Source organism: Molossus molossus, unplaced genomic scaffold (assembly GCF_014108415.1).
Source record: "Molossus molossus isolate mMolMol1 unplaced genomic scaffold, mMolMol1.p scaffold_m16_p_16, whole genome shotgun sequence".
NCBI lineage: Eukaryota > Metazoa > Chordata > Mammalia > Chiroptera > Molossidae > Molossus > Molossus molossus.
The window spans coordinates 57,553,057-57,565,808 of record NW_023425351.1 but is presented as its reverse complement, the minus strand read 5'-3'; the positions used below and the strand labels follow the sequence as shown (position 1 = coordinate 57,565,808).

Sequence of the window (12,752 nt, the reverse complement as noted above, 5' to 3'; positions counted from 1 at the left end):
GCCACAGAATTTTAGTAATTTGTTTTTGTGTGCCATTAGATGAAAAAGGTTGGAAGTTGCTGCTGTTAGGATCACCACTCCCCCGCCTTTAGAACAATCTTGCCTTGCTAGCTCCAGACCTATCACCTTGTGGGTAAGGGCATGTATTGTCTCTTGTCCACCTTGCGAATTCCTAGTTTTGTCACATTACTTTAGGTGAAGCCTCCATCTCTCTCCACAAGTTCATATGCATATGGTTTGGGAAAGAAGATTGACACAGGAAAGGTAACATGGCGTCGATAAGCAAGCCACAGGTTTTCTAACCTCAGCTTTATCGTGGCTGCTGTGAGGACTTCTGCTTGATCCTTTTCTCAGCATGGTAACTGTATTTCTTATCCTGTAAAAATAACTTTGGATGAAGCAGAGCATGTAGGGAAAGGGCTAGGGACAAGAAAGCGTGACTGGAGAGTGTGGTTATAAGTATCTCTTTCTCTGATTTAAATACTCCATAGGAAATTATTTTCCTTCCAAACCTTTACTTTTTGGTAACTTCTGTCACTAATTCTTGCTAGCTTCCCTTCTTCTGTTTGCAGTTAAGGAGACTTACAAGATCATATCCTTCAGGTTTTCTTCTTACAACATCTTTAATACTGATTTTCTAGTACAAATGGCCCTGATGTTTGAAGGTGAACAAAACTATCGTTGGATATTTGAGGCTACCAGAGTCGATCATCCCACTTAGGGGTACATAGCACATTATAAAGCTGTTTGCTATATCTCATTTGAGTTTAGCTCCTTCACTCGGGTGCGCTGTATTTCCAGTAACCTTTCCTCAGTCCCCTGGGCAAGCTGGCGCTGCTGTTCAGTCCTCCCTTCCATCCCTACCCCCATTCTCAGTGTTGTTAAAGTCACCTGTTGGGGAAGGGCAGGGACTTACTTCCTTTATTTGGAAGAGTTATAAATGGAATCAGGAGATGGAAACTTATATAGCACAAGCAATTATACTGTTATATGCACAGTAATAATAGGATGCCCAAGATTACTTTTTCTTGAAATCTAATTTCTGTAGCTTGTCTCTTTCTTATTGAATCTGTTCTTTATTATACTGAATATAATTAGCTTATAGTTGTTGTTTTTTTCTAAGAAGTATTTGTTCCAATTGTAATCCCTTTTCATGGTAGATTGTGTGTTGATCATATTCATATTTATACATAAGAATTCTATTTCATGAAGTGAATGTTATAAATTCATAGACCTTCTGGTTTAAGTCATATATACAACCTCTAATCTCCCCTATTCTCCTTCACACCCTATATGGAGATGGAACAGGGGATAAGTGTACACAACATATTAGGACTAATGTAGTCAAACCCACTTCTCAAAAACCTTTTCCTTTGACTCTGATAACTGCTATAACCTGGATTATACATTTTTTAATAATTGGTGATGTTACAAACCAGTTGAGCTCTTCTTGAGGTTATTCAGTGTACTGAGCTCTTGTGAATGATTTTACTTAAACCTCTTAACTACCTTATGAAATAGGTACTGTTTTCTCTCCCATTTAATAACAGAGGAGACCTAGGCTGGGATAATTTGTAGTAGGTGATACAACTAACGTGTGATAAAGATGGTATCTTGAGTTAGCTTGGACTGCCGTAACAAAGTACCATAGACTGGGTGGTTTAAACAATAGGAACTTATTTCTCACAGTACTAGAGACCGGAAGTCCAAGATCAAGGTGCCGGGAGAGTTGGTGTCTGGTGAGGGTTGTCTCCTTGGGTCGCTGACAACCACCTCCTCACTGTATCTTCACATGACACTGGCTGTGGATGCAGAGAGAGAGAAGCAGCAAGTTCTGTGGTGTCTCTTCTTATAAGGGTACTAATCCCATTGGGAGGGCCCCACCCTCACGACCTCAGCTAAACCTAATTATTTCCAAAGGCCCCGATTCTAAATGTCATTGTATTGGGGATTAGGCCTTTAACATATGAATTCGGAGTGAGTTATAATTCCATCTATAGCAGATGGTATTCAGACCAGGTTGGATACTTCAGATTCTAAGTAGTCTGTTATACTACCCTATTCCCTGCTTCCATAATTTAGGAGTGCTGGTACCCAGATTATTTGCTGAAAAAATGTAGGCAGTTTGCGCCAGCAATAGAAAATTCTACCAATATGTGTGTACATAGTCTTTTTTTTTTTAATTAAAATTTTTTTTTCTTTATTGATTTTTAGAGAGAGAGAGGAAGGGAGAGGAAGAGATAGATAGAAACATCGATGAGAGAGAACATTGGCCGCCTCCTGCATGCTCCTCACTGGGGATCAGGCCCACAACCTGGGCATGTGCGCTGAACAGCAACCTCTTGGTGCATGGGTCGACGCTCAACCACTGACTTATACTGGCCGGGCCATAGTCCTTTAATATTGTATGTATCTCACAGTTCTTTTGCCCAAAAAAGCTTGGAAAATAAGGGTAAGAATAAGTAAGAAAACAAATTATCCATGATCTCACTCCCTGGAGAAAAGATTGCCATGACCATTTTAGCATATTTCTTTCCAGTCTTCTTCTTTGGGAGGAACGACCAACCCAGGTTGTTTACATATTGACCTTATATCATTCATAGTGTTTTATTCTGCTTTTTCTTTCTTAGCATCTCATCAATCCATACAGTTAAATTTTTTAGAAACATTTTAAATGATTTTAAATTTGTTTTGGAGACAACAAATTTGAGAGCTACCAAGGAGGTCGGTGACTATGAGCTGAGTATAGAAGTAGTCAAGACTGATGACTCAGAGTGCCCCTCACTGAAGGAGTAGCAGGTGCATAGGGGTGGGATTGATAAAATTCAGTGTATACTTTTACAGAATGTAGTATACGTGGGAGTTCCTCCTGACAATATTTATTGAGCAAAGAGCCATCTGGACTGGAGGTCGCTTTTTTGTTTTGTTTTGAATTGTCATCATCAGCCCTTGCCGGTGTGGCTCAATTGGTTGGGCATTGTCCCGTGCACCCAACGGTTGTCAGTTTGGTTTTTGGTCCGGACACAAGCCTGGTTTGCAGGCTGGATGCCTGGTAGGGGATGTGCAGGAGGCAGCCGATCAGTGTTTCACTCTCACATCACTGTTTCTCTCTCTCCCCCTCTCTCTCTAAAAATTAGGTTTAAAAAATCTTAAAAATAAAATGAAAGTGTCATCATCATTTGGCTGGAAGTTGAAACCATCAATTTTTAGGTGAGGAAATTAAGCTTCAGAAAGATAAATGTGTTAACTACCACCAGCTCATTGAGTTGGAAGTACCTTTTAGAAGATGATGTCACTATAATTTTAATCAGGTTCTCAGTCCAGTCCGTGCTCAGTGAGTGGTTTCAGACCACTTTTTAAATTTTCCCCAGGCAGTTTGTTTACTGCAAACAGTATTTTCTCTATGTTTTGAATATTCATTGTTCACTGCTGATGCATCCCATTCTGCTGTTAAACAACTGGAGTTTGAATTGATAGGCAGCTTCTTACAGGATGAAACTATTAATTAATTGTGGTAGCCCCTTATCGTTTTTGGAGGGTGGGGTAACTTGTACAAACTGTTTTCTTGCTATGTAAAGTACTAATATGGGCATTCTGTTTTTGTTTTACATTTTTTTAAAAAACTAGATTTTTATAGGAAAGGTATATCGAGTGTGATTGATTGTTCTGTTATAGAATGTCTTCTCAAAAATTTGCAAAATTGTTTTCCTTTGAAACCCACATGAAAATTTTACTTTAGGGTTAAGAACTTGAAAAAGTCTTAGCTACTTTGAGATCTGATGTTTTTCTCCCTTTGGATAACATAGAGAACCGTGATTCCTTTTTTAAAAAAATTTGATTGCCAGAGTGCTCAGAGCTAAATTTATATATTTTAACAAATTATCTGTGGCCTGCTTCACTTTGTGTAGGTCTCTGCCTCACGTTTAGTTTCCAGTTTCTGTATTTTAATTCCCATTTTGTCTGGTCCTGATTTTATTGATTATTTTGTGTTTTAATGTAAGCTACTTCATGTCCTTTGTGAACATGGTAAGATGGAGATACATAATTTCTTAGGTTGACTTTTCTCTGGTACACTAACAGTAATCACACTTTTGAAACATTCCTTTCTAAATCTAGAAATTCTCATTTGGTCTTCTAATATTCCATGCTCTTAATTGTTGCACGAGGTAGCGGTGGTCAGTAGGTTATTCTTTAAGTGAGAATTCTTCATGGTGAGAGGTAAGGGATCTAAAACTCTTGATACTGTGAAGGTGAATTTTTTGTTTGTAAGAACAGATCTCAAATGGCGTAGTACAAATAACTTAGTAGCTGTTCTCTATCGTCCGCTTATGTGAATGTTTTTATCACCTAGAACATACATGCATATATATTTTTAATTCTTATAACCTCAAAGAAATAGGATCTTCTAGATGTGTTTCATGATTTGGGTAAGAAGATAACAATATGAAATTGTTACAGTTTGTACATGCTATTTTGATATTTTCTGTGAAAAATCCAGTTTATTTTATAGAAGACTTCTTGAGATATATTAAAACTTAAAAAAAACCCCAACAACCTGATTTTCATAATTTTAAAAACTCTTACAGGGTTTAAAAGATGGATCTACACACACATTTCCTTATTCCCAGCTTGGTATTCAGAAGAGATTATGTGTCAGAATTCATCAATGCTTTAAAGAAGAAATTAAACCACAAAGGACAAATGAACTATTTGAATTTTTTTTCTGTAAGATTATTAAGAAAGGCAGTATTTTTGTTACTTCTATTTAAACGGAACAGGAGTTGCTGGGTAGAGTAGAAATTATATTGGACACTTTATTGTGAGAAATTGAGCTGTTACCACACTTCTTAGGCAGTCACAGGTGTGGTCTTAATAACAGATGTACTAATGAAAAAAAAAAGGATGAATATGTGATACAGACTGGGTGAAGATATTATGGAAGTTTTAAGAAATGTGTGTACTCTTGTTCTCTCCACCCAAAGAAGACTCTTATTTAATTCTTTTTCCAAATGCACATTCTGTTTGCTTAAATCTACATCTGCTACTAGCTTTGAACATTGCCTGAAACGTATGTGCAGCTTGGCAGAAAATCTGATATGAAGAGGAAAGCACAGGATGGTTTGTCTTACTAAATAATGGAGCAGAGCCTTCACAGGCCCAGCCTTCCATGCTCACTGGTGTCCTATGGTGCTGTTGGAAAAGAGGCTTGTAACTATTTTCTTAACAGTCCCGCATAGGTTAGCTCTCATGATAGAACAGATAGGAGCTTTGATGTATTTCACTTTGCTCTCCTGTTTGTTGCAATCATTGATTTGCTTCAGAGTTGAGGAGTTTTGTTTGTTTGTTTGCTTTTAAAGCCATCTCTTGATTGGGCTTAATTTGTTTCTTTGCTACAAAGAATATGCACTAGACCTGGTCTCTCTGTTCCCCTACTTGATGTGTTTTTACAGATCATCTTTGATCTGAGCCAGTTCTTAGTTACAAAGTAGTCTTGGCATAAGTTTCAAATAGTAACAAAGAATGCAGTATTTTAGGAGTTTGATTACATGTTTGTGATAATTATCGACTTTGGCATTTAAAAATCTTTGAAGCTTAGTTTTATCACTTAAAATCTTACTGAAGTGTTAAATTATTGGTTAACTTTGTGATCAAACAGGTACATGCTGTGGTTTCTGAAAACCTTTAGAAATTGTGGATTCCTGTTGTATCTCTGTGTTATGCTTTATTGATTCAGAAATAATTTACATTTTATCAACCAGTAAGAAGAGATGGAATTTTGTAAATGGGTGATTGCCTGTGCTTTGGAGTCAGAGTCTGAAGTCAGATTGAGTCCTGCCACTTTACAAGCTGTGGGAAACAGCTTTCCTAAAAGGGTTTCAATAATCACGACTAGCTCATTAGAGTTATTGTGAGGAATAAAGTCAGATAACATATGTAGACCACTTAGCAGGAAGTCTGACATAAGTGCTCACTAAGTACTAGTTTCTTTCTTTGTGCTCAGCTTTACCCTTTCCTTTCGCCCCCCCCCCATATATATGTATATGTATATGTGTGTATGTATATGTATATATATACTTTTATAATATTTTAAGACAGTGGGTCTTTTAAATTTTTTAAATTTAAATTAGGTTGCTTTGTCCTTCAAGAATTCCCTAATGAGACATCTGTAAACTACTTTCTTCCCCTTGATCTGGCAAAGCTGGAGTTTTAGACTATGCTACAGCTCTAACTTCCTCCTTTGCTCATCCTCAGCCTAGCCAACTGTGGCAGTTCTTTGTTCCTGTTTTTCAGTGAGAAATTATTTCTTGAGCGCTCACTTAAAATAATGAAATCAAAAAGACACTTAAAAATGAAGGTGAGGAATTGAAAGTGGCTGGCTCATTATTCTCCTTGTCCTGAAAAGCTTCTGATCATTGTCCTTCCCAGTGGTCTTCAGGAGAACTCGGATCTCAGGCTCCTTTGTGGTTGTGGCAGTGTAACACCACATACAGCATTTAAACATACGGCAGCGTATTATTTTCAGTGTTTTCATATTTGAAGGTAAAACAAGAGAAAGCCCAACAAATGTGGATTTTTGAAAGGAATAGTTGTTGGGCAGCCTGCCTCAGTTAAGACAGTTTGAACTCTCGGCAGTTTCAAGTGGACTGTTTTGCAAAGAGGGTATCTGGAAAAAGTGAAGATGAATGTACTGGTGCCAGACTTCGAACAGCTATTTAGTGTTGTAAACCAGGCTCTGCTTAGGAGAGGGTTAACCATTAAGACAATTGTTGAGGTAGAAGAGATTTATACAATTTCAGCTCATTTTTATAATCTTCCAAACTTTGTAGCACCACTCAGAGTTACAGCTAAGTGTATCTTTTGTGTTAGGAATTTGAGGTGGCTTAGTATAGTAACTACCAATTTGTCTTTGAAATTCATTTGCTGTTCACTGTTTCTCCTTCAATAGGGTGTTAGCTTTTTAAAGTATGAATGTTTAAAAGGTTCTTTCTGAAGCTTTTCACTACACAGTTCTGAGCCCTTCTGTCATTTGAATATTATCATAAACTTTAAAGTCCCCTCTCCAGCCCTGGCCAGTTTGGCTCAGTGGTTAGAGCTTTGGCCCTAAGACCTAAGAGTCTCAGGTTCGATTCCCAGTCAAGCGCACATACCTTGGTTGCAGGTTTGATCCCTGGCGCAGGGTCTTGTGGGAGGCAACCAATCCATGTGTCTTTTTCACATCCATATGTCTCCTTCCCCCTCCCTCCCTCCCTTCCATTCTCTCTAAAAATCAATGGAAAAATATACTCAGGTAAGGATTAACAACAGCAACAACAAAGAGTCCCCTTTCCAATTTTTTTTTCCCCTTTGCTATTCATCTTTGGGAAATTCCCCAGGATTATTTAGCCATTAACTCAGGAGTATCATTGGTTGAAATTACTACATGGGTTTCTGTTAAATAAGAGGACTTTAGAATGAAAATGAAAGCGTGTCTAACCTGGACCAGCTCTACATAGTTGCCTGTAAGTGCTTGTTTCTTACTTCATTGATCTGTGTTAACTCAGCAGTGCGGAGTTCAGGCACTTTATGTCATGGGGCCTCATTTTTTCTTTTCCTTTTGTTTCTTTGAAGTAGTTGTCTTTGTTCTGAGGTGTGAGGCACTCCCTAGATAGGGCTGGACCTTATCTCTGTCTGGCCACATCTTTTACATCCTCCTATTAAAACTCCAGCCCAGGAAAGTGAGGCTGGCTGGGCATGAGAAGGCAATAACTCTAGATCCCACTTGCCCAGAGCCTGTGGCTTGGGACACAGCATTGTCACAGTCACTTCCAGATGGCATGAGCCTCTACCCCACCCCTGTTACATTAGTGTTGTAGCTCATTTGGGTCTCTTGTGCCCCCTTATCTGCTCACCCCTAATGTGACTCCTAAGATACTAGCATTACCACACAAGCACTGCTATTGGCCCTGGGGATTAGAATCTGGAATGACCATTCTGTTTTCTGTGGGTATAAAATTTACTGGCATGTCACCATTTCACGAGTTTTTTCCTTGTCTCTTCTTTGGGCCAGAGGGGGAGTAGGAGTGGCGGCTCAGATCTCTTGATTAATGGGGCTGCCAGGAAGCTCAGTTTTGAGGTAGTTTCATGGACAGTGGGCTCTACATTTCTTATCTCTACTTAGGTTTGCCAGGGTGCTTTTACAAGGTTTTGGTTTTGTACTTTTTGAAAACTTGCATTGGAGGAGGAGAGAAAACTGTGTGGATCAAGGGAGACAAGGGCCACACATTTGAATGACACAGACCTAAAAGTCTACAGAGATAAAACAGTTCACTTGGCTGTTTGTGAGTTGTTTCTTACTCCTCGGCTTGTATATAATAGGAAAAAAAATCACTTTTTAACAATTTTATTGAATCAAAGTGACCTCTTCAAACCATGCAGTTACTGGAGCCTCATATGAGTAGTCCTGGAGAGGACTGGCCCTCAGTGCTGCCCGCTTGACTTTGGGCACAAGCACCCCGTCCTTATTCGATGCGTTATGGATTTTTAAAATTAATTTTGTCAGCTTGCCTCTTGCTGATCTTAACCTTTAAATTTTTATATTCATCTACAACATTTAGGTCATATGAAAACTCGAATAACCTTAAAAGGAAGTTTTTATTAAAGTCTTGCAAATTCTGTGTATCATGATTTTCTAAGCTCTAGAAGAGGAAAATGGAAGCGCCCCTCAATCCCCAATAACATAGGAGCTCATCTCTCCATTTTTGCAGCCCCTTCCCCAGAGGGAGATAGGCTGGGGCAGTGGGAGGTAACTCCACAGGGCGGCAGGCCTCGATCCCTTAGCTTCTCCCCCAGCTGAGAGAAACTTCATTTCCATTCTCATCCAGGGGCTGCACCCTAGGGAAGACTCTGAATGAAGCTCTGGGCGGCTTGGCTCAGCAGTTAGAGCCTCGGCCCTCGGACCAGAGTCGGGGATTTGCTTCCCGTTAAGGGCACGTACCTCTGTTGCAATTCGTCCCGGCCCTGGTTGGGGGAGGCAGCCAGTCGATGTGTTTCTCTCACATCGATGTTTCTCTCTCTTTCTCCCTATCTTTCCCGCCCACTCTGTCTGAAGATAGATGGGAAAATGTCCTGGGTAAGGATTTTTTTTAAAAAAAGACTGGATGAAGAAGAAATTTGGAGGTTTGCTACTGATTATAGAATTTTTTACCACCTGCGTCCTGAACATGCTATTATAAAATCTGTTGTATGTAGACTACTTGACGGGAGACTTGGTAAGAATACAGAATATCTTTCAGAGAAATGCTTTTTTTTTTTTTTTTTTCAGTCTTAATGTACATTGGAGGGCCAACTCAACTCTAGTCTGTAGAAAAGTCATTACTTATAATTAGCATATATGATGAACAATGTTGGTTCATAGCATTTTGACTGGGCTGAGCTCTCAGATCTTTTTGGAGATGGGAAAACTAAGCATCAGAGAAGGATCATTAAACTGGACAGCAAGAACTCGCCACGGGCCCTGGCCGGTTTGGCTCAGCGGTTAGAGCGTTGGCCTGCGGTCTGGAGAGACCTGTGTTCGGTTCCCGCTAAGGGCATGTACCTCGGTTGCAGTTTGTCCCGGGCCCTGGTTGGTCGTGCGGGTGGCAACCACTTGATGTGTCCCTTTCACATTGATGTTTCTCTCTCTCTCCCCCTCCCTCCCACTCTATCTGAACAAAATATCAAAAAATGTCCTCGGATGAAGATAAAAAAAAAAGAACTCTCCACGGGAGAACTCTCAGAACTGGCATGAGAACCTAGATCTCTGGATTCCAAGTCTTTTCTTCTTTTCCACTATTGCCACTTAGTGGAATGTAACCTCTGCTTATGTTATAGCTAAATGGTCCATTAACACACGTTTTGGAAGTATTGATTGTTTAAAAATTGTACTATAAAATCAGGTTTGTGCTGGCAGTTGCATGGTAATCTCTTCCCAGCTCTTCTTTCCTATCCTTTGAAAATAAATGTTAATTTGGTTCTTCCTTTACTTGTGATATTGAAACTTTTCATTTGTAAGTTAAATTTGATTAAATTTTATTAGCCAAATCAATAATTTTACTTTACTTTCAAAGAGTTATGGAATTTTAAAGCCGTAAGAAGCCATAGCAGTGATTCTGTTCTAAATTTATGTGGCTGATATGAATCTGTTACACTAGCTGAGAAGGGGGTCTCATGTGCTAGAGAAACAAGCATTAAAATAAAAGATAATTGATACAAGATTATCATAATAATTTTATTCTTCTTGAGATCATCATATTGTGCATAAAAGGCAAATAAAAAAATTAATTCTTGAGTAGTTGATGAGTTGGCTGCCATTTTTTGTGATGAGAAATAGAACCTTCTTTGGAATAAGCAAGCAGGTTTATAATTTCTTTGCCTAGTAATAAGTGTTGAAAAATAAGACCCTGTCTATCCAAGGAAGGTTCCTTTATACTTTGAGCCTGAATTTAATTTGTTTTGTGAAACTGTAGTGCTATAACCAAGGAAATGACAGATATATAACCTTACTTTTGTTAAAACCTGTTGTACTTTAACAATGAAATGGTTAGATTTTGAGTTAAGCAAATATATTTACTCAATGTAGTTATGTATTCATTATAATAGAAATAGCTTGAATGTTATGTTGACTATAAAATTTTTTCCTGTATCATATATTTGCTATTCATTATTGGGCTATATTGCTCTTTTAATGTTTTATTTATTGTCAGTTTTCACCTGTTTTTCTAGTACTGCTGCTTTAAGTTTATAATATGCATTGTAGTCAGTTGGACAAAAGCAAAAGTCATCTAACCTTTTTATTCCATACATGGGGATTAAAATAAAACTCTCTGCTAATAAAACATATAATCTATTACTTAACACAAAGCAACACAGAAACAAGAAAAAATAATTCTTTTTTTTTTTTTTTAAATTTAGCATATGCAGCAGGGGGCACCAGATGAAGGCAAAAATGAATTCTTATATTTTAAACCAGCTACAACTTGTATCCTGTTCATATTTAAATAATGTGGTAGTTAATTATTTCCCCATTAGTTTTCTTAATGGTTTTAACTTTTAAGTTCTCAAAGCTATGCTGAAGACATTGATAACAATTCTCACTTATTAATTCAAATGAAACTTCTTACAGCCAGTTTAGTAATTACAGTTTTTTTCTTAAACATATACCATTTTTAGGGTTCTAAAAAGGAGAATGGAAACTAAATTTAATAAATAGTTTTTTGTTCTAGCACAGGCATTATTATTGTCTTTAATATCTTTTCTACAAAATATTTTTTTGCTAGTAAAAGGAAAATCCCAGTGATTTGAAAGCTCAATTTTATTTTCTTTGTATGTGAGCTAAATGAATTTTAAATCTGGAAACCTGTTCCCTTTAGCTAATAAATAGGTATGTAGAAATTTATTTTCTAAAAGGCTTGTTTTTAATATTGGTGGCATCATTCAGTAGTTTCTCTTTTTTCCCTCTCCTCCCCATCGTCTAGTCCAATATCAGATGGAAATGATGCGGAGCCTCCGCCATGTGAACATTGACCATCTCCACGTGGGCTGGTACCAGTCCACGTACTATGGCTCGTTCGTCACCCGGGCGCTCCTGGACTCTCAGTTCAGCTACCAGCATGCCATTGAAGAGTCTGTCGTTCTCATCTATGGTTCGTAGGAGTTTCCTGTATTATTCTTTTCTTTCCTTAATATTATTACTACTACTATTTTTGCTTTCTGTCTTTTTGCCTCTAAGAGCAGCCTGGCAGGCCTTCTCAAGTAAATACCAACCCTGTTTCTGCAGCAGCCTCAGCAGCAGCTAAGTCTAGACAGGGTTTCCTTCTTTCTGTTTATTTTTCTTGCTATCAGAGCCCTGATGTGTACATTTTGGAATGCTGGAGTAGCTGCTTCATTTTTATTCCTCCATCTCCCCTCCCTCATTTGAAGGGGCTGGTGGAACTAGACCAGATGTCTAACAAACCCCGATTGCTGGAGTGTCTGGCTCTGTACGTGACTGACCAATCATAACACGGCGTGCCAAGTTTTTTTTTTATACCTCTGACAGCAGCGTACAAAACCTGGACTGTTTCTTAGCACAAAGATTTTTTTCTTTTCGGCCTATTTAATGGTGTTTCCTCAAGCTCTCCAGACCAGATGTTCTGTGCTGTATCAGAACTGTAGGCAATTTAACAGCTTTATAGCCTTCCCCCTCCCCAAACACTCACAGTTTGCCATATCTGGCAGACTTGCATATAGTTTCCAGCTGAGAAGTAAATGTAACGTCCTGAGTATCTGTCAGAAAAAATACTAATGAATACGATCAATCTTATGAGCTGCCCCAAAATTGTTTCAGTATGTTAACAATTGGATTACAGTAAAGAACAAGTTGTTAAAGTGTACTTATATTGGCTGGAAACATTGCATCATCAGACCTTGATGAATTTTCCACTTGTTTCAATCTATTTTGGTTTTCATTTTATCACCTATTGCTAAAAGTTTCACTGTGTTAAGTTTCAGACAACATGAATGTTAACACAGGTTTTAGGCGAATATTGGCATGCCGGAGCCGTTATCATGCAGCAAGTGCTAAGCTCCCTTACTCACGGACTGTTTAAGCAGTTAGTTTGGACAAAATGAGTTTCTCTAAAACTAAAAAGACGCTTTTGTCATAGCACTTGACTTTAGTGATTTTTTTTTTAAAAATCTGCTTAACCAAGAAATTTGAATAGTGAATATTAGTATGTATAACTTTTATTTGCAGG

At 38.2% G+C, this 12,752-nt stretch overlaps 1 protein-coding gene across 1 annotated transcript in view; it reads left to right on the top strand.

Annotated features, from left to right (window-relative positions):
* Positions 1–12,752, top strand: part of EIF3H (eukaryotic translation initiation factor 3 subunit H) — a 98,121-nt gene that overhangs the window by 72,242 nt on the left and 13,127 nt on the right. Inside the window, exon 3 of the mRNA XM_036264189.1 lies at positions 11,493–11,660. Coding sequence (XP_036120082.1) covers positions 11,493–11,660 — 168 coding nt within the window. The remainder of the gene's footprint in view (positions 1–11,492; positions 11,661–12,752) is intronic.